The sequence below is a fragment of the Monodelphis domestica genome, chromosome 1 (genome assembly GCF_027887165.1).
Source record: "Monodelphis domestica isolate mMonDom1 chromosome 1, mMonDom1.pri, whole genome shotgun sequence".
In the NCBI taxonomy this organism is placed as follows: domain Eukaryota; kingdom Metazoa; phylum Chordata; class Mammalia; order Didelphimorphia; family Didelphidae; genus Monodelphis; species Monodelphis domestica.
In genome coordinates, this window is record NC_077227.1 from 405842602 (window position 1) to 405864137 (window position 21536).

The 21536-nt window shown below is 45.3% G+C and overlaps 1 protein-coding gene across 1 annotated transcript in view; it reads left to right on the forward strand.

Moving 5' to 3' along the window:
* The window catches only part of VSTM2L (V-set and transmembrane domain containing 2 like), an 82703-nt gene extending 62496 nt beyond the window's left edge, over window positions 1-20207 (forward strand). The window contains exon 4 of the mRNA XM_001381735.4: window positions 18077-20207. Within this exon, the coding sequence (XP_001381772.1) occupies window positions 18077-18394 (318 nt within the window). The 3' untranslated portion in view covers window positions 18395-20207. The remainder of the gene's footprint in view (window positions 1-18076) is intronic.
* The last annotated feature ends 1329 nt before the right edge of the window (window positions 20208-21536 follow it).

Consider the following 21536-nt stretch of genomic DNA (forward strand, 5'->3'; position numbering starts at 1 on the left):
AAGGCTTTTAGAACATAGAAAGTCAGAGCTGGAAGGGACCATAGAATATAGAATTCCTGCCCTGGGAAGGCTTTTAGAGCATAGAAAGTCAGAGCTGGAAGGGATCATAGAATATAGAATTCCTGCCCTGGGAAGGCTTTTAGAGCATAGAATGTCAGCGCTGGAAGGAATCATAGAATATAGAATCCCTGCCCTGGGAAGGCTTTTAGAGCATAGAAAGTCAGCGCTGGAAGGGATCATAGAATATAGAATTCCTGCCCTGGGAAGGCTTTTAGAACATAGAAAGTCAGCGCTGGAAGGGATCATAGAATATAGAATTCCTGCCCTGGGAAGGCTTTTAGAACATAGAAAGTCAGAGCTGGAAGGGATCATAGAATATAGAATTCCTGCCCTGGGAAGGCTTTTAAAGCATAGAAAGTCAGAGCTGGAAGGGATCATAGAATATAGAATTCCTGCCCTGGGAAGGCTTTTAGAGCATAGAAAGTCAGCGCTGGAAGGGACCTTAGAAGCTGTAACATTATCTAATGTCTTCAATTTACCTACGAGAAAGCTGAAGCCCAGAAGCACAGTGAGTTAGTCTCAGAACCAGGTCTTCAGCCTTCTAGTGTAGAATTTTTTCCATGAACATGATGGGTCTCGTTCAGCAAACATCTGTTATCTTCTATGTGCCTAGCCCTATGTTGGAAACTCTGGTAAATGCAAAGACGTTTGGACCACGGTCCCTTCCCTCTAGGACCCCCGTGCCTCGTTGAGAAGAAATGAGTCTTTGGTATAAGGACACGGGCAGATAAAAAGTTGCATGACAATAGAAAAGTATGGTGGGACAGTGATACTAATGGTAATAACGACTCATTTCTATAACGGTTTAAGGCTTACAGAATGCTTTCCTTACAACAGCCCTGTGATGTTGGTTGGGGAAGTGTCTTTATCCCCATTTTACAGATGATTAAACTGAGACTCCAAGAGGGGAAGTGACTCGCCCAGCATCACACAGCCAGTAAGGGCTGGAGGCAGCTTTCCGGTCCAGCGGCAACGCTCTTCTTGTCCCCCTGCAGGATTGGCAATACAAAAATCCAGAGCGTCTCTTCTGCCTGTTCTTTGGCCTTTATTGCCTTCAAAATGCTGGAACCATCCAGAGTGTCGTTTGACCTTCTCTGAAGTAACATTTTGAAATCCAAAATGTTTTCAGTTCAGCGAGTTCCTTCCTCCTCGCACCCCCTCCCCAAGGAGGCCTTTTAGTTACCGAATGGCCCGTTTGCTGCCTGAACACAGAGCGCTTGAGCCCAGGCAGTTGGCTGTATGCTTTTTGTAAAAACTGAGGCTCCCTCTCTTTGGATTCTTTTTGGGGGTTAAGGAAGAGGGAGTGCAGGCCAAGGAGAGACTAATCTAATTGACTTAGCGGATTAGAATTCCAAGGCTGCTTAGCCCCACGTGAGGGGAATGTGAAGACGCTAATTACTTAAATATAATAAATGTGCTTCTCCCTGATTGCTCCTGCCTGCTGCCTTTACCCACCTCTCTATTTGTCCCCCTCATCCTGGGCTCCCACTGAGAGACTGACACCTGTTCTCAGCTTTTCTTCTGTATTGTATCGCAGGATTGAGGTCTCTGGGACGGCCCTCCATATTAAAGAGATCAAAATAGCCTATGGGAGAGGAAGCAGGGAGTGAAGGGAAAAGCCCTGGTTGGAGTGCTAGTTCCAACTCTGCCTTTATCCAGTAATTAACCAATGAGCAAGCATTTATTAAGCACTGGGTACCCAGCAGGGTTAAGAAATAGGGATATGTTGGGGGCAGCTGGGCGGCTCAGTAGATTAAGAACCAAGCCTAGAGACAGTATCCTGGGCTCAAATCTGGCCTCAGACCTTTCCTAGCTGTGTGACCCTAGACAAGTCACGTAACCTCTGTTTGCCTCAGTTTTCTGTACAGTAAGAATAATAATAGCACCTATCTCCCAGGGTTGTTGTGAGGATCAAAGGAAATATTATTTGTAAAGCACTTTGCTAATCATGAAGTGCTCTATAAATGCTAGCTATTGTTATTCTTTTCTGGAAATTCATTTGTAAATGGGTTGTTTGGGGCTCAGAACATTCAGAACAAAGTTCCTCAGAGAAATAGAGTTCTCTACTCCCTGGTGGTGGGGTTCCTGGCCAGCCTATGAAAGTTAATTCATCAGAAATGCCATTGAAATACACCATTCTTTGACGTCCACCCAGCCACAGGAGGAAGGCTGTTTCCCCAGGGACAGGCTTCCCAAGTTCTACCTGAGGAGCTCAGGAAGATGCCCTCTGCTTGGCAGGAGTCTATCAGCTCCTCCTTCGTTTGCCTCCTGCCTGTATCTACATGTCCTTCATAGATGAAAGGAGACAATGGGACAGGAGGAAAGGATGCCAGATTTGGAGGCTGAGGACCTGGGTTCAGATTCTCCTCCCTCTGCCACTCACTGTGTGACACTGAATGAGCTGTTTAACGTCTCTGGTCCCACGTTCCTTATCTGTTAAATGAGTGGGTTGGACTAGATGACCCCTTGGAAACCCTTCCAGATCTAAATCTGTGATCCTATAATTGAAATGTTCCTTAGTCTGAGACTGCTTATATAGACAGAGATTTTGCGTGTACATGTACCAGATTGGTCCCAGTAGACATAGGCTGCCCCCAGTGTGGGTTGCATCTGTCAAATAAAATCATTTTGAAAATGAAATCTTTAGGGGCAGCTAGGTAGCACAGTGGGTAAACTGCCAGGCCTGGAGTTGGGAGGACCTGGGTTCAAATCCAGCTCAGACACGTCCTAGCAATATGACCCTGGGCAAGTCATTTAACCCTGTTTGTCCAGCCCTTGCCTTTCAGGCCCTTCTTAAGATGGAAGGCAGGAGTTTAAAAAGACAAGACAAGAAAAGGAAATCCTTGAAAGGAAAACATAGAGGTGTCCACTGAAAAATAAAACTGATTCGATTCAGTTCAACTCGGTCCCACAAGGCAAACATGGAACAGTGCTTGCTCTCAAGGAGCTTCCATTGAAATTTTGTTTTCTACAGGCTGGCACTGGCCAAGGGTTTGTCCTATTTTTGGACCAACCCACCCATGCACATGAATATTCATGGGCAGAGCTGGACCCCCAGGTGCCATTGGTTGGGGCATTGTGGTGAGCCGCAGAGGGGCAACATGTGCTGGAGAAGGAAGAGGAGCAAGAACTGCTGTGGGGACAGGGAGGGCTCAGGGAATGGGAGAGGGTGCAGGACTGCCCCAGCCACCCAGCGGGCACCGCCACGGTGAGAGTCTAGCTTTCTGGAGACACGGGCATATGCAGACATATTTATATATGTGCATAGACTCCAGTGCAGCAGAAGCCTTCACAGTCTACATGGACACAAAGACTCTCGGACAAGTGTTCACCCCCACAAAGCACTAAAGCACTTGCTTCTGTGTAATGCGTGTTTTTTTTAACCCTTACCTTCTAGGGTTTTAAAAGTCTCTTAACCTCTCCGTCTGTCCTCACATCTATAAAACGGGAACAATAATAGCACCTATCTCCTAGCGTTGTTAGCAGCATAGAATGAGATCTTTGTAAAGCACGTTGTAAATGTTAAAATACTATATAAATGCAGGCTATTAACATTATTATTTCATTTGAGATTAGAACTAGTTTTGAACATAAAAAAATAAAACCCTTACTTTCCGTCTTGGTATCAAAAAAAATTTTTTAAGCCTTCCCTTCTGTCTTAGAACAGATATAAATATTGGTTCTAAGGCAGAAGAGCTGTAAGGGGTAGACAATCAGGGTTAAGTGACTTGCCCAGGGTCACACAGCTAGGAAGTGTCTGAGGCCACATTTGGACCCAGGAGCTCCCTGACTCCAAGTCTGGCTCTTTATTCTCTGTGCTGTCTAGCTGTCCCTATGCAATACATGTGTTCTGTATACATATAATGTGGGAAACAATAGTCAGGAGCTTCATCACGTGGGGTTCTTCCCGTGGCCCAGAACTGAATTGTCAGAGAATAATGGATCCTGGGAACTGTGCTGGGGGTCAGTGTCCGCTAGGGCTGAGGCTGGACCTCCTGCTTGGGAGTCTTGGGAGACAGAAGTCCCCAGAGATAAGAGGAAAGCCCAGCTCTGGGTCTCCTAGGCTGGGAGCCAGGCTGGAGACTTGCCCTCACAGGCAGTCTGGAATCCATGATCTGGGGTTTGAATCCTGGCGCTGCTACTTTCTGCCTACATGACCTTGGGTAAATCATTTTTCCTCTCTGGTCTCAGTTTCCTCACATGTAAAATGAAGGGTTTCAGCTAGGTGGGTGATCTCTGAGGACGCGTCCTGCTCACTTGGTGCTCCCGGCCATAACAGGACAGCCGAGAGCTCTGGGGACTGACCCGGGAGCCCCGTAAAGAGGCTTCCGGCGCTGCTTCCGGCTTTGTGTATGTGTTGACTTCAGTTGGATCTAATGAGCTCTTGGCCTTGTGCTTTTAGTCCCGGCTGAGGCAGAACTAAAAAGCGGACAAGCCTGCCTTCCGTGCCCATCTCTCCAGCCCAGGTCTCGGCAGGGGCCGGAGCAGCCCAGAGAGCTGTGTCTACATGACTTCCATAGACTAGCTGAAGCAGGGCATTCCTGCCCGCTTCCCTGGCGTTTCCATAAATAATTAAGAAGCAGCTGCATTTGTCAAAGAAAATGCACAAAGGGGGCCCGTGACTCTGCGGCCCTCCCCTCGCTGCGCAGCCTGGCTCTCTGCCTCCTGGCGAATCTCCCTGCGCCTGGCTGCCTCCAGCCACACCACCCTTGGGGGGGGCATGCGGGGGGGCTGCCCTACGGCCTCCTCCCTGAAGCTCAAAGCTGTGAGGGACGGGAGAGATCCTCGAATCCAATCCCAGCATTTTATAGAGAGACGGCGATTTCCTCAAGGTTAATCAGTGACTCGTAAAGCTTGAACTCGGGGCTTCTGACTGATACGCCCCCACACGTAGTCACACACCAACACATACTTACACACGCAGGTGATGCGCTTCTGATCTGCCCATGATTCAGAGATGCTAAGAGGGAAAATCCATCCTGGGGAATAGAATCTCTAAGTCACAGAATCTTAGAACATTCGATCTGGAAATAAGCTTAGAGATCATCAGTTCCATTTTACAGAGGAGGAGCCCAACCAGAGAGAGGAAAGTCATTTATCGAATGCTATGCAGCTATGCAGGAAATGGCCACTGGGGCTTGAACCCAGGGCCCCAGCTCCAATGCCAGTGATCTTCCTGTGATATCGGGTCTCCTTCACCCTGATAAGGCTCTCTGATTGTCCTTTTCTTTAACCCTTACCTTCTGTCTTAGAATCAGTACTGTGTATTGGCTCCAAGGCAGAAGAGCAGTAAGAGCTAGGCAATGGGGGTCAAGTGACTTGCCCAGGGTCACACAGCTGGGAAGTGTCTGAGGCCAGATTTGAACCCAGGACCTCCCGCCTCTAGACCTGGTTCTCCATCCACCGAGCCACTCAGCTGCCCTCAAGGTTCTCCAATTCTTAAAGACTCCCTTCACTGTTTTTTCCTCAGATCTCATATCCTTTCCTTGAAGAAAGCAGGATAGGGTACCTTTACTTTGTGGAAACTGAGAAAGCCAGTGCAAGCTGGCCCCACTGAGGTCCTTTTCTGATGCCTTGCTATGGCCAGAAGGTACCCCTGGCCTCTTTAAGGTTATGATGGTGCAGGGAAACTTCTGGCAGGTCCTCCCATGTTGGAAAGACTCTGCCTTTGGCTCCTCTTTGGAAATATTTTCCTAGAATCCAGCACAGAGCCGGAACAGCGTAAGCACCTGATAAATGCTTGCTGATTGATTGAATGCAGTCCTGAGGATGGCCCGTCTGCTGTTACCAGAATACTAGCCTTGCTGAGTGCCGAAGGCTGGTCTCTAGGAGATGAAGGGTTTTGGCCCCAGAAGCTCTTCAGACCGTCTGCCCAAGGTGCAGAAAGGCTGCCATCTATGTTGGTGGAGGTTGCGCCCACATGTTTGATCATGGGAATAGCAACTTAAGAGCTGGAAGAAACCGCAGACATTATCTAGTCCAACCCATTTGATAGATGAGAAAATTGAAGCCTAGAGAAGTCGAGAGATTTGACCAAGGTCAAGAAGGGAGTAAAACAGCTGATCCAGGATTTGTGTAGAGGCTCCTGTGCACTTCCCACAGTGCCTCATGCTTTCTGATCTTTTGGAGGAATATCATAGTAATCTTCATACACATATTGAATTCCCCTTCTAGACTATAAGCACATTGAGGGCAGCTTTGGTGCTCGGTCTTATACAGCTTGGCTATACTCTTCCTGTCTGACCTTCTCTCACAAGCATTCCCCTTTACCTATTCTGTACTTCATCCAAACTGTACTACCCTCCAGCTCCAAGCCTTGCCTCTGTCTTTCTGTCCTTCCTCCCATTGGGCCCCATGTAGTTTTCTCCCCCTCCCTTCTTTCATATCTAAATTCAGGAGTGAATGCCATGAATTCTTTTCTGATCCCTTGATTCTCCCTCTCCCTGCCTTCCAAAGTAATTTCCCCTCTCATTTCTCTGGATCTTTCCTTTGTATCTTTCTCATTCTCAATTATATCAATTATTTGTGGCCTTCTCTTCCTGACCCACTAGATTGTAGGCTTAGTGAGGGCAGGACCTCTGTGGTAGGTAACTCTATGTCCCTAGTGCCCAGCACTGAGGCCCTGTGAGAGATTGTCACATAAGTTCCTTTTGGTGTACTGGTGGCCCCTTCTTTTGGAGAGTTCTCAGAAAAGAAATACCAACCAGAGCTTGGTACCCAATTGTGGATCAAGACACATCCTAATGCAAGAGATTAGAATAGGAAACTTCAAGGGATCCCTTCCAGGCTTTTTTAAACCCTTACCATCCATCTTAGAATCAATAGTGCTCCCAAGGCAGAAAAGGTGTAAGGGCAAGGCAGTGGGGGTTCAGTGACTTGCCCAGGGTCACACAGCTGGTGATTTGAACCCAGGACCTCCTGTCTCTAGATCTGGCTCTCAATCCATTGAACCATCTAGCTGTCCTGGGTCCCATCTAGTCTTCTGATCATATTGTCCTACAGGACAAGACCTTTGATCTCCTGCCCTGAGGTAGCCACGCACTGTTTTACAGTTTTCCTAATAAGGCTTAGCAACACTACCCCAGTTTTCAAAAAAAATTAGAAGAAAAGGAATGTGTGGCAAAGTCTCTCTTAGAAGGAAGAAGCCCCAGGCTTGGTCATGCCATAATTGGGCTTTGTGTCTTTCAGCATAATTAGGTGCCTAATTGCACAGCTAAACCATGTCAATGCATTTGCACGAGGAAGTCATTATGATTTACGGGCGAACCTCTGTTTGTTAACATTCTCTCTCCATTTACCACCAGTTAGATTCCTGCCAGAAGGGCTCAATTTTCAGAACTATTTTGGAATCGGAGGGTTTGTCAGCAGGGCCTTAAGCAAGATTCGCTTTAAATTTTGGAAGGTTTAAAATGAATTAAATAAGAAACTAAAACCCCAAACAGCTCCATTTGGGGACCTGCCAGCCATTTTACAAAGGCGTGAGGTCCAACCAAAGATTTCAGTCACTAGCTCACGCTCTCCTTGACTGTGTGACTTTGGGCCCTATCTGAACCCTCTTGACTTACCCATTTGGAAAATGAGAGTTGAACTTAGATGACTTTCAGACAAAATATTCTGTGAAGAGGCCTGAGAACTGGGTTCAAATCCTTTTCCAATCCTCACTGATAGCTGTGTGGCCCTGGCTAAGTCACTGAGCTTCTTCATTTGCCTCCTCCATACTGCATGGCCAGTTGTGAGGAAAATGGGCCATCAACCCACTGAACGTGTTCTCGAAATAGGAGCCATTATTATTAGCTTCAGCACATCCACTTCCTCTCGGCTCTGTTCCTTGTACACTGGCCCCCCTCTCGATTCCCCTGGAGGATAAGTACCATGTTCACTGTGCACACATTTATGTAGGGGGCTGTCTCTCCTGTTGAACAAATACAGAGAACCTGCCAGCCCCGTGGCAATGAATCCTAATTACCTCATCAGAGGCACAGACCCTGCTGGGTGGAATAAGGAAGGAGCACTGCTCCTTGGAAGCCTTTTGCAGAGGCCAGTGAGGTAAAGAACCCTTCGAGAAGCCAGAGATGTGGTGGTGGTGGGAGGGTGGGAGGATGGAGCGGGGAAGACCTGGGTTCAAATCTGGTCTCAGACACTTCCTCGGTGTGTGTTCCTGAACAACCCACTTAAGCCCATTTGCCTATCCCCTTCCCTTCTGTCTTAGAGCTGTTACTAAGACAGAAAGTAAGAGTTTAAAAAACAAAACAAAAAATCCTTGTCCATTGATCAACTGAAAGGAACAATGGCAATAATGGCCCCACAAGGGTATGCCCAAAGGCATGATGGAGGTGGGGTGAGAGGTCCTTGACAGGGAGTAAGGAGGCCTAGATCCCAGTCCTGCCCCCATCGCTCATTGGATATGTGACTTTGGGCAAATACTTTTCATCTCTCTCCCCTCATTTTCATCTGAAACCATGATTCCTCCCAGGCGCCACTGCGGGGTAGTGAATAGAGTGTTCGATGCGACCCCAGGAAAACCTGAGCTTAGATCTCGCTTCAGGCCCTTTCCATGGTTGTAATTGTGGGCACGTCACAAATGCTTGTGTCTGTTTCCTCATCTATAGAGGGAGGATAGATAATAACAGCACCTGCCTCAATGGATCGTAAGGATAAAATGAAGCCACATTTGAGGAGCTCTGCAAGAGCCTTCAAGGGCTATTAATGGTGTCCCTCTATTAATTATCATCATCATCTCGACCACGAGAGAATAGGTAGAGAAGGACTTCGACGATTATTAAGCAGTGTGTAAGTGGGAAGAATGGCGTCTTGGCCATTGGGATGAGGACAGTCCAAGAAGTAATTGAGCCGAGCCGGAACCTTTACAGGAGATGTGCCAAGTCCTCATTCCCAGCCAACAGGTTTGAGGGGGAATGGGGCGGTGGCACTGCCAATGCATGGAATATTACCATCATCCCTTTCGCTTAATCAACTAACAAGTACTTGTTGTTGTTGATTTGTTTTAAAACTCTTAGTAACAGCTCTAAGGCAGAAGGGCACAGGCTAGGCAAATGGGGTTAAGGGGCTTGTCCAGGGACGCACAGCGAGGAAGTGTCTGAGGCTGGATTTGAATCCAGATCCTCCCTGCTCCAGACCTGACACTCTATCCACTGTGCATCCCTATCCATTTACCTTTAACCTTCTGAAACATGAAGCAGCTCCATCAAAACTTATCACCGGGGGAGAGAAATCAGATTGTCTTGGGGAAAGAGTCACTACCTAGTTCTAGCCAGTACCATCTGGAAACCTCTGAACAGTGAGGAGACCGAGACTCTTATTGCTCTAGTCAACACTTCCTTATCTTCACTAAGCAGGGGACAGAAGCAGTGATGCAGATAATCAAAATACCATAGATAATCCCCCCCAAAGTGCCTAGGATTTAATAGCTGACATTCTATAGCACTTTAAGGCTTCCAAAGCTTTTCACATTTCTGTCTCAACAACCCTGAAAGGTAGGTATTGCAGGTGTTATTAGCCTTCGTGCTCATGTCAGTGGTGATGGCGTGCTAGAATGGGGACCGTGACAACAGAGAGGAACATGAGGCCATCTTGCACAACCCCTTCCCTTTTGCCGGGGACTTTGCCTAAGGTCGCACATCAAATTAGTGGCAGTGCCAGGATTTGTCTCCCAGTGTAAGCCATTTTCTGCTGCACAACATGATGCCTCTGCTGCCGAGATGATTTGGATTCCTAAGGTACAGGGAGACTGCAGGAGAGAGGATTGGAGAATTAGGGAGATGGCAGTGATCTGGAGGGTGGACTCTCCAGAGGTTTCTGGAGGGAGTTGAATTAAGGTGACGGAATGATTGTTAATACTAATATTTTAAGTTTTGGGGCAAGCCAACAGGAATTTGACGAGACCTTTCTTTCCCCCTGTAAGAAATGGGAGGGCAAATGTATATTCTCTTCCCCCACCACAACTGAGATCAGGAGGAGGGCAGGAGGATATGTGAAGCACATGGCACTCCCGAGAAGCAGGTCCTCTCTGAGCTCAAAGCATTATTACTCCATTAGTGGCTCGTAGGGTTGACAAATGAAGGATAATTAATATCCGTGAGGGAAACAGATGTTGAGGTAATTCACTCCCTGCTGTGCATCTGAAAAAGCATTTCCTTGGATTCCTCTAAGGTCGGGGACTTCGGGTGAGAGACTGGGCCAAAGCTTGGCAAGACTGCTCCAGCCCCTCATTTGGAGGGAGTGGAGGGGTCAGGAAGCCAAACTAGCTCATCTGAGCGCCCAAGCCTCCAGCCTATTCTAGGTCCTGGTGCCTCAGAGGAAACCCGTCACCCTGTGCCTCCTAGCTAAGAGAAACATGGGATCCTCAGATGGAGGGGTCACCCAGAAGTCTTCTTATCAGCCCTGTTTCCTGGTGGGATGGCACTTCGCTTCTAAGGGAAAACGATTATTTCTCATCTGTAAAACAAGGATGATAACATACTCCTCACCTCACAGGGTGCTTGTAAGGACAGTGACTTGCAAACAATAAAGCACCACAGGAATATGTGCACGTATTATTTTTTTCACTAGTATCCCAGTCTGATGCCTCACTATAGCATGGACCCATATCCATGGATTTTCTAAAGCTGTGGCGGTAGATGGCCAGCTCTCTGAAGTCCTACCAAGTTGGAAAAGCTTAGACTACAGACTCTGAAAAGGTCCATGTTTGTCAGTCAAGGACCAGCCTTGCTATGTGTGGAAAGAAGGGTGGCTACTAGGCCATTCTTTTGACCACAGTACCTCATAAAACCATCGATTAAGTCATAGATGGGCTGCAGTCTGTATTTGCAGCAAGATTCCTTGAATTTTTGTGTGTCATAAAGTGGTTCGACAGTCTTATGAAATCTACAGACCTTTTATTAAAATAATGTTTTTAAATGCCAGAAAGTAAAATATGTAGGTTTACAGAGGAAACTAATTATATCAAAATTTAGTTGTTAAAACATTAAAAAAACAAAAACAAGTTCACAGATCTCCTGGGGGTAAACTCTAGGCTAGCTGGTTCTCTCTCCCCATTGTTACTGGACTTCTCCTTAGCACCATCTCCCTTCTCTTACTAGGTAAGAACTCCAAGGCCCAAAGGTCACTCAAAGGCAATGATATCTCTCCTTTCTTCAAAGAAAAAGGCCCTGACAATGGATCTAAGATGCTAAGTCTTCCTGAACCAATCCTCTTCAAAGTCACAAGATTCCTAAAGTTGTCTTGGAGGCTGTGATGTCTCCAAGGAGATATCCTTGGATACCAGCCAGTTCTTGCCCATACTCATCCACTCACCTCCCCAACACTCTCACACCCCAGGCAGTTTAACTCTTTGGTTGCCATAAAAATGAGACCTGCCCTACTCTATTATCTCATAGTGGCTGGGAATTTCTTGCCTCTAGCTAATGCAGATCTACCCTGTTGCCCCGTAAATTCAATTCTTTTGTTCATGTAAACAGAATCTGACTGGTACACTCATTGGGGACCATGGCCAGTACACATAAGCTCAGCTGTTCATAGAGACCCAGACACATGGCCTAAGAACAATGGCGTCAACCAACACTCAAAGTTGAGGAAGGAAGAGAATTAACACCATGAGAAGCTGGTCCACTGCCCTGCACTGATTCCATGTCCAAGTAGTTCAAGGATTAGGATATGGGATTTTTGAGGGAAGGCCATAGGATGTGATCTCCATATAGACAAATTAGCTTTTCTCTGTTCTGTTGGTTATAGCTTATATCCTAAATTCAGCACTATCTCCACATCTCGAAATCCTTGTCTTTCAAGAATCCATTCAGGGGCCCCCTCTTCCATGAAACCTTCCCTGACTCCCTCTACATGTTAGTTTTCTTCTAAGTTGATCTGGTATTATTTTTATGTAGGTAAAAGTTGATTACCTCTAGTAGTATCCTTCTTGTGTAACAAGCAAAAGGTGAAATGACTGAGGAAACAATGGTTTGATTTTCTGAGTGTATCAATTTATTAAGCAATGCATTCTAATTGCCTAACAAATTAGGACCAAGCCCCTTCCTTATCTTAGGGCTGGACCATGAAAACAAGGGGAGATAGACTTTTATACATTAAAAGCAATTGGTCTAATAAGGCCAGTTAATTAAAAGGAAAACAATACATTAGATATTCTGATTTCTAATTGGGGGAATGATTAGGGACTTTCCAAGTTGGGAAGGGGAGAGTGAACAGGTACAATTCCTTGAATTCAAAAGAAGAGATGCCCTGCTCCTTTCCAAATATCTGTAAAAAATCAAAGGAACATGGAGACAATAACTGATCACTGTGCAGCCATTTTTCAGATAAGACATAGAGGTTGCTTTAGTTGTACAATTATGAGAAAACTCTTTACATCAACCTTAGGATCTGTCTTTTTTTCTGGTCAATATAACCTACCTACATCTTTGGGGAAGGGTCTCTAAACAGCAGGGATAGGTAATCTAGGTAATCTGGTTTCCCAGCCATGCAGGGCCAGGTTCAAACAGTACAATATAGTTTTCTCCCAATTCCCCTAAATGAATAAAATTTTCTCATAAGACAGAATTTGAACTAGGCCCATAATTGAATAGAAAGGGAACTGAGCTAGCTCCAGAATTGAGTCATGAGAAGGAGTCAGTGTAGTTCACTCAATTCCCACAATTAACCACTTGCTTTCCTAATTCCCTCAGTTCTCTCAGTTTTCTCACATGTGAGAGTAAGGACTGTTTTTCCCTCCTCCAGGCCTAGAATAGCACCTACCATATGTTAAACACTTAATATATGTTTGCTGAATTTAATTAAGTTGTGTGCTGGTGTCATCAGACTGCAGACTTCTGAGCTGGAAGGGACCAACAAATCTTAGGGTCATTCTCCCTGCTAGAGGAAAGAAAAAACAGCCGGACAATAGTAGTATATTACTAAAATCTTTACCACTGGGGAGGCTGAAGCTGGTGGATCACATGAGCTTAGAAGTTGTGAGTTGCCTTTAGCTTGGGTGTCTGCACCAAGTCTGGCACAAATCAGGTGAATTCTGGGAGTGGGGCTACCTTAGGAGTTTTATATACATATGTATATAATACATATGTGTGTGTATATATATGTATATACACACACACACACACACATAAAAGCTAGGTTTAAACTGGAGCAGGTCAAAGCTTTAGTTCTGATCAGTAATGGGATTGGGTCCATGAGTGGCCAGTATGCTTCTAGCCTAAGAAGGATAGAGAAACCTAGTTTCAGGAAGGGAGAGAGGGAGGGAGAGAGGGAAGGAGAAAGGGAAGGAGCAGCAAGGTAGTTCACTGGATTGAGAGCAGAGACAGAAGATCCTGGGTTTCAATGTGGCCTCATATACTTAGCTGTGTGACTCTGGGCAAGTCACTTAATCCCCATTGCCTAGCCTTTTCTGCTCTTCTGCCTTGGAACCAATACACAGTTTTGATTCTAAAATGGAAGATAAGGGTTTTATTTTTTAAAGAAAGAAAGAAAAAAGGAAGGGAGAATGAAAAAGACAAAGGAAGGAAAAGAAAAAGAAGGAAGAAAAAAGAACAACCGAAGGCTCATGTCCTAACACATGTAAAATGTTTTGTAAATTGGAAATCACTATTTTGTTATTATTATTGATGATAGTTGAATATTATTATCAATAATACTTAAGAGATGGCAAAACCCTTAGAGTACTTTGTCCAACCTCTTCCCTTTATAAAAGAGAAAACTGAGACTCAGAGAGAAGTGAGCTATCCAAGGTCAAAGAGTTGGTGGCAGTACCAGGACAAGAACTTGGGTCTTTTAATCCAGAATCCTTTCCATATTTCACTGGATTATCACATCATGAAGACAATATGTATTTGCTAGAGTGATAACCCTAGAAAGTTCAAATTGAAATACCCGTTACTTGGAAATTTTCCCCCCATTCCTCTACCATAAACACAAGCAGCAGCAAGGGACTACATGATCAGATTATTTGCCAGGGAATCAGATGTGTAACAGGGCAATATCGGGGGGAGAGACTAAGAAACAAACCCTTTATGTGATGATGATGATGATGATGATGATGATGATGACAAACTGGAATTTATATATCTCTTTAAGTTTTTCAAAGCATATTTCAAATATACATATCACATTTGTGCCTCACAGAAACCCTGTGAAGTAGGTATGCTATTAAGTGACTTGCCCATGGCTAGTAAAAAGAAACAAGATTTGAACCCAGGTTCTTCTATACTTTGGGGGCAGCATGATGGAGCAGAGGATAGGGTGCCAGACCTGGAGTCAGAATGACATCTTCCTGAGTTCAGATCTGGCCTCAGCTGCATGACCCTGGGCAAGTCACTTAACCTTGTTTACCTCCAAGTTTCCCCATCTGTAAAATGTGCTAGAGAAGGAAATGACAAACTATTCTAGTATCTTTGTCAAGAAAACTACAAATAGAGTCACAAAGACTGAAATGAATGAACAACAAAAAAAATCTTACTTCAAGCTGGCAATTTTGACATAATGTGCTACCTTTCGTAGATGGATCTATGGGAATGCACAGACTGTGGACAAGAAAGGCAGACCCAGATGGGTACCGATGGCCATCTTCTCTGCACCTTTTCTCTTTTTGAGAGGTATCGTAGTATAGTAAAAATGACATTGAAGTTAGAAGTTTTGGATTTACAAGCTCTGTCATTGTGGAAAGGTCACTTACCCTTTGGTAATCTCAGTTTCTTCATCTATTAAATGGAGAAAAAAAATGAAGCAAAGTGGCATAGTGGAAAGGGCATGGATTTGAAATCAGGACCAGAGTTCAAATCCTGCCTTTGCTACATTCCTGCATAACTCTGGTCAAGTCATTTCCCATTTCTATGCCTCAGTTTGCTCATTTATAAAATGAGGATATTGTATTAGATGATCTCTAAAGTCCTTTCCAGTTTTTAATCCTGTGGTCCTATATGTCTTGGATCCTTGTGAGGAAATTGCTTTGTAAAGCTTAAAACACTCTGGAAAACAGAGTAGCTTTTCTCTGAATTCCCTGCCACCAAATGGTGATATTCATGAGGGTTATGTTTGGGAGGACCCCTCCCAAACTATAGGAAAGCCCAACTAGCTAGATCCACTACTGGGTGAATAGTAGCAGCTGCTTCCTGCTGGGTCCTCATCTCTCCCTTCCCTTCTGGCACAGAGCCAGGGACCCAGGGCGGGCCATAAATCGGATTTATTGACCCATCCTGAAAGCTGCACCCACTCGGGGCTGTGAGTGAGTCTTAAATTTCATCGGGTGATAAATACCAGGAGGGAATCAATTTGGTATGAAAGCTAATTAGCTGGCGAGCTGTGGCATCGATCTTAGCCTGATGCTTCTTAGAGGGGACTAGGTCGTTCAGCTATGAGGAAAAGGGGAAGCCAGGGATGAATGGGTCATGCATCTGGCCTGTTTCAGGGAGCAGGGAGGAGAGGAGAAGGGCCTCAGGATGAATATAGCATTCCTCCTCTGGACTTCCTTCCTCAGGGAGGGGTGGGATTGAGAGCAAAATCTAGGTGATCGGGAGAGGGTGGGTGAGGTTAAAGACACAAAGAAATTGGATGGTCTCAGGGTCATTTCTTTTGTAGAAATAAAGAAGTGAGATGAGCTACATTGTTTCTTGGTGGGGAAAGAGGCTTGCTTCCTCTTCTATAGAGAGGAGTGGACTAGATTAATTCTAAAAACTCATTCTAACTCCTACAAAATAAGGAAATAAGATGTCTAGAGTTATTTCTTGGGCAAATAAAGATGTGGGATAGTCTTTTATCCACGTGTGTCCTTCCAGTCAAGCTTTGTGGATGACAGAAAACCTGGAGATGTGCTAGCTCCTTTTGTCTCTAGTGTCCCTACCCAGCATTTCTCCAAAGAAAGGATAGGGCGAGGTGCTCTGCTGAGAAATCTTATAGGCCCTGGAAGACCTGGAGAATAGTTTGGCGACCTTGAATTGATCCCATCTCTACAAACTGAATGCGATAGTCCAGGATGGGGATTTTAGCATGTTAGGATTGAAAGGTTTTAAAGATATAGTGGATCAAAAATAAGATTCTAATTGATATTTGGAAATAGGGTGTTGGGTCTTCTTTCAGTATTTTTGTACCTCAGAAAGATTCCTTTTCTTCTTTCTTTTCCTTCTCCTTCCTCATTCAATTCAATTCAGCAACCACTTTAATACTATATGCAAAACTCTGGAAATACAAAGACAAAAATTAAAAGCAGCTCCTGCCTTCAAGAAGCTTACATTACACAGGAAGATAAACATATAAATAAAAGATCATTTGAGGAGGGAGAGTGCTGATAACCAGGAGGTTCAACAAAGACTTTTCCTTAGGAGGTGGTGCATGAATTGGGCTCTGAAGGAAGTGAGTGATTCCATGAGGTACAAGTGAGGAAAGAATGCATCATAAATTTATAATAACAATGTCTTAACCAGTTAATTAGAAGTATTTATTGTCACCTTACTCTACAGCCCCATTATTTCATCATTGTGGCCACTCTCTCCACTGATGAAGATCATGAGTTAGTATGATGCAATCAGAAAAAACAATAAATCTGGAGTTGGAAAATTTGGCTTAAAAAATCCCAGCTCTGCCACTTAGTATTGTTATGATTTTGTGCAAGTCACTTAACTACTCTCAGCTTCAGCTTCTTCATATGTAAAATGAGAGGGTTGGAGTAGAAAACCTTTAAACTCTTACCATTCTTAAGATATACTAGAGTTCAATTATATAGCAGGTTGTATGATATTCCAAGAACATAGGAGACAAAGGGAGGAGACAGGTCTGGAGGAATAGGTTAGGAGCATGGAAATGAAGGCATCCAAGGAGCAAACAGTAAAATGTGGTGTGAGGTCAGGAAGTTCAAGAAACCATGTGTTTAAAAAGGCTTGATCTTGAACTAAGAGTTTATATACAATTTGATTCAACAAGGTGGTGTTCCAGGATCCTTTTCTCAAGTGCTACAAACTCTGTCCTCTTGTATCAGTTTCAAATGTGAATGACTTCCAGAACTCTGGACAGCTCCTAGGACACTGGCTAGGTCTCAGGACTGCAGACAGTTCCCAGGACACCAGCTAGATTTCCGAACTATGGACAGCTCCCAGGACACTAGCTAGATATCAGGACGATGGACAGCTCCCAGAGGCTAGTGCTTCCTACAGGAAAATGACTGTTTGATCTTACTGACAGTGGAAAGATTTGGCCCAGTCTCATCCCCAGAGGCTCCTAGGGAGAAGTCTTCAGCCTAAGGGCACTTCATAGTCATCAAATGTTTGTTATCATCAGTCAGTCAACAAATATTTGGGTAGCACCTTTTTCTTAGTGTGATGAAATAGAAAGAACACTGGTCTGGGTCTTATCCTCTGCTCTTCCACCCACTCATGGTGGCATCAAGCAATTCCCATTCCCCTCTCTAGGGCTTTATTTTCTCTATAAAATAAAGGAGATTGGGTGATCCCTAAATTCCCTTACCAGGGTGTCATTTTGTATTTTGAGTTCTAAAGGCCTTCCCAATTCTTATATTCTGTGTTCTGTGTGAAATAAAAGATCCCACCAGATTCAGAATCCCAGCTCTATGTTTAAAAGATCATCCCAACTCTGTTCTCTCATGTACTTATGACCTTTTCAGCTCAGAAAGTCCATGTTCCTAGGGCCCTCCCAGCTTCACCATTGTTCTAAGGATCTTTACAGCTCCGGTAGTCTCTGTTTTGTGTTTTTCATGTCAAGCAGTATATGTTCAGGATCATATGAGTGGTAAAGACAATGGGAGCTTTGAGGAGAGAAAGAGGTAAATCTTGCTAGATTTTAAATCCATTTCAGTCTCAGGCTTTGATTTTGGAGTGTGTGTATGGATTTTTTGGGAACCTTCACTGAGAAGGGAGGATAAGGAAGAAATGTTTCCTTTCATTGGGTCTCATTGGGCTGATAGCTGATGCATTGGCTCTAACCCTTATACAGGCCTTCTTCAGGCTGTCACCATGTCTCCTATCCCCCTTTTCTCCTCTTCCTTTAGGTGGTCAAGGTGGTTGGCAGCAATATCTCTCACAAGCTCCGCCTTTCTCGGGTGAAGCCCACAGATGAAGGGACCTACGAGTGCCGAGTGATTGATTTCAGTGATGGCAAGGCCCGACACCACAAGGTCAAAGCCTACCTTCGGGTGGACCCTGGAGAGAACTCCGTCCTTCATCACCATGGTCATGGCCCCTCTCTTCACTTGCAGGATACCCCACTGTTGGGGGGGCAGCCTGCAGCTCCTGCCCCACCCCCACCACCCCCCAAGCCAGGCAAGGAGCTGAAGAAGCGGTCAGTAGATGCTGCCTGTGCTCTGTAGACTGACATTTCTTCATTCCCCTTACCCACCCACCCCACCCTGGTGGCTCAGAGAGTGGGAGGGTCACTCCTTCCCCAGTCCCTCTGCCTTTCTTTCTCCCCTCTTCTCCTTTCTCCACTGTACAGAGTGCATGAGGAGCAGGGCCTGGGCCAGAGAAGTGCCCTGGATCCAGATGCCACTGATTGATGTTGGCCCCACCGGGCCCTTGTGTGTTCCCTACCAGCGGCCCTTGCTGCTCTCCCCATGCTCAGCATGTGAGCCCCTGTCCCCCTTCCTTCAGCCAGTTTCCTCCTCTGTAAAATGAGGCAGTTGGACTAGATGATCTCCAGGGTCCCTTCCTGCTCTAACCCCTATGCTCCTATGGCCATTGCTTTTTCAGAGGTTCTTCTAGGAGTGGAGAGTTGGAGTGTGTGACTGGGGCTTTGGGGGCTGTCAGGAAAAAGGCATTTTGATAGAGATCCTGAAGCTGTGGCCATCAGAAATTGGGGTAGAGTGGGGATGTTGTTCCTATGCCACAAGGTCTAATCTCTCCACACCTAGCAGTCCATGCAGTGCCTCATTTCATTGCTAGCTTTGGTGGAGTCCTGTGTTTTGCTTTTCTTGTTGGGCCCAGGCCCAGGCCCAAAGATCTAGCTCACTCTTGCTTTGATCATTGCTCCTTGGGCACATCCTACTTCCCTCACTATCTACTTTCATTGCTGTGCCAGGATCTGGCCATGCTAAACAAGCAGCTAGTCCCACTACCCACACTTGTACATTGTAAAAAGCAAATTTCCCAGATGAATGATTTTCCCCTTGGTGTGTGTGTGTGTATGTGTGTGTGTGTGTGTGTGTGTGTGTGTGTGTGTGTGTGTGTGTGTGTGTGTGTGTGTAAGTCAGGGGAAATGGGGCAACAAGAGAGGAAAGGTTGCCATGAGAAGCACCCCTCTTCAAAGAGGCTAGGACATGTTTGAAGGGACCCTAAATTGGGAACTCCTGGCCCCTATTAAACTGTAGCTCCCTCTATAAGACTGGCAACAGCAAGGAAGATCCCTGCTACCTGGATGGGCCCAGGGCTGAGGTGGGTGGGAAGGGTCTGCAAACAGTCTTTAAATCTTTATAGTTTGTATTTCTGTGGCTCCTTTCATTCTAAGCCTTCCAAATAACTATCGTTCCTTTTCCTGTTCTTGGAAGAACCTAGAATCAAACCCAGGAGCTCTTATTTTCCAGGGCTCATTTCTGGACCCTCCTCCCTTTGCCACCTTCCTCTCTTCCCCCATGCAAAGTTTTGCACCAGCAGGGGCCCCACCTTCCCAACCTCACTTCACTTTAGCCCGAGGTTTCTCCCAGAAGGCCCCCCCTACCTCTTCCTGTCAACCTCACAAACTCCAGGGACTGTTCTGATCCAGTGCAGCTGAGTCCATTTCTCCGAGGGGATCTTCTGGGGCTCCGTAACAACTCTGCCCAAGGCCCCATCCCTTTCTCATACCCACACTTGCATTGTCTTATCCCTTTTACCCCCCTGCCCCACAAGAATTTGTAAATATTTCTAATGGGCCAAACCCTTCACCCCCATACATATAAACACACACAACACACAACACATGCACACAGAGGGTTCTGCTGCCCTGGTCACTGCCTGACTGAAGTGAGAAGAGAGAGGGCAAAGGTTCCCTGGGTAGAGGTCCGTCACAAGTCTTTTGCATCAATACAGAAGGGTGTGACCACAGGTTATAACACTGGGGGCTCGGCACCTGCCAGGCCCTCTTCATATCAACATGATCCAATCTGTGATTATCAGCCTTGCTGAAGTGAATAAAGCTGTTTAAATGAACTTCTGGCTGAGTGTCTTTCTGTGACAGGAGTTAATCATTCATTCATTCAATCAGTCAATCAGCAAGCATTTCAAATCACCTACTAAGTGCCAGGCACTGGGAATACAAAGCCAAAAGTAAAACCGGAAAGGAATTATCTCATTTTCTACATTGCTACTATGAGTTAAATATGACTTCATTTACTCATTCAACAAGTTCTCTTTAAGCCCCACTATGCTTTGAGGATGACAAGAGAAGGAACAGCCTTTCCGATGTGGGAACTCAAGGGTGGAGAGGGAGAAAAAAAAACTAAATAAAGGGAGGGGGGGACAATACAGTAGAGAACAGTAAAAACACATTCAACACCTACTATATGTAAAGCACTCACTGTGCTTAGTTCTGAGGGAGATATAAAATTTAGATAAGAGAATCCCTGCCCTCATAGGATCTCACAAATACAACACAGCCAGAAAACTACTTTTCTATTATCTAAAATAAATTGTAGGGGCAGCTAAATGGTTCGATACATTGAGCACCAGGCCTGGAGACGGGAACTCCTGGGTTCAAATATGGTCTCAGACACTTCCTAGTTCTGTGACCTGGGCAAGTCACTTAACCCCCATTGCCTAGCCCTTCCTGCTCTTCTGCCTTAGAACTAACACTCAGGATAGATTCTAAGGCAGAAGGTAAAGGTTTAATCAAATAAATAACAAATAAAATGAATTGTGCTAAGTTAAAGTACTGTTTAAGGAAACAGAGAAAATAAATTGCTCTTTTGATATGTAGGACTTGACATAGACTTTGGATAGGAGTTGGGAGGTAGAGAAAACTATCCTGGCTGGAGTATAGCATTATTATTATAATTCTGGGAACAAGTGGGAAAAAAAAGTTGGAAAAGTAAGTTGGGGCCATATCACAGAGAAGCACGGACCTTTATTCTATAGGTAGTGAGGAGTTGGGGTTCTAGGACTCAGCTCAGATATTTGTGTTTCCTTTATGGGCCATAGTTTCCTCACCTGTGGAATAACAAGATGGGACTAGATGATGTCTAGAGGGCCCATGTAGGTCTAGCTCCCATGTTCCTGGGGGTCTTGAGGAAGGAAGAGCTATGACAAGAGTGGTAAATCAGGAACTATCTGAGGGACTTGTGCAAGGTAGCTTGAAGAAGAGACAGGAAATCAGGGGAACTGTCATAATAGTCTGTGTATCAGATTTTGATGGCTTGGTGACTGGAAGCCCCATAGTGCATCTGGGGTGAGATACAGCTGAGAGGATGGAAGGCAGTTCATGACAAACTTTCAATGGAGTTTGAAGGACCACTTTTCAGAATGCTTCACAGAAGAGTCACT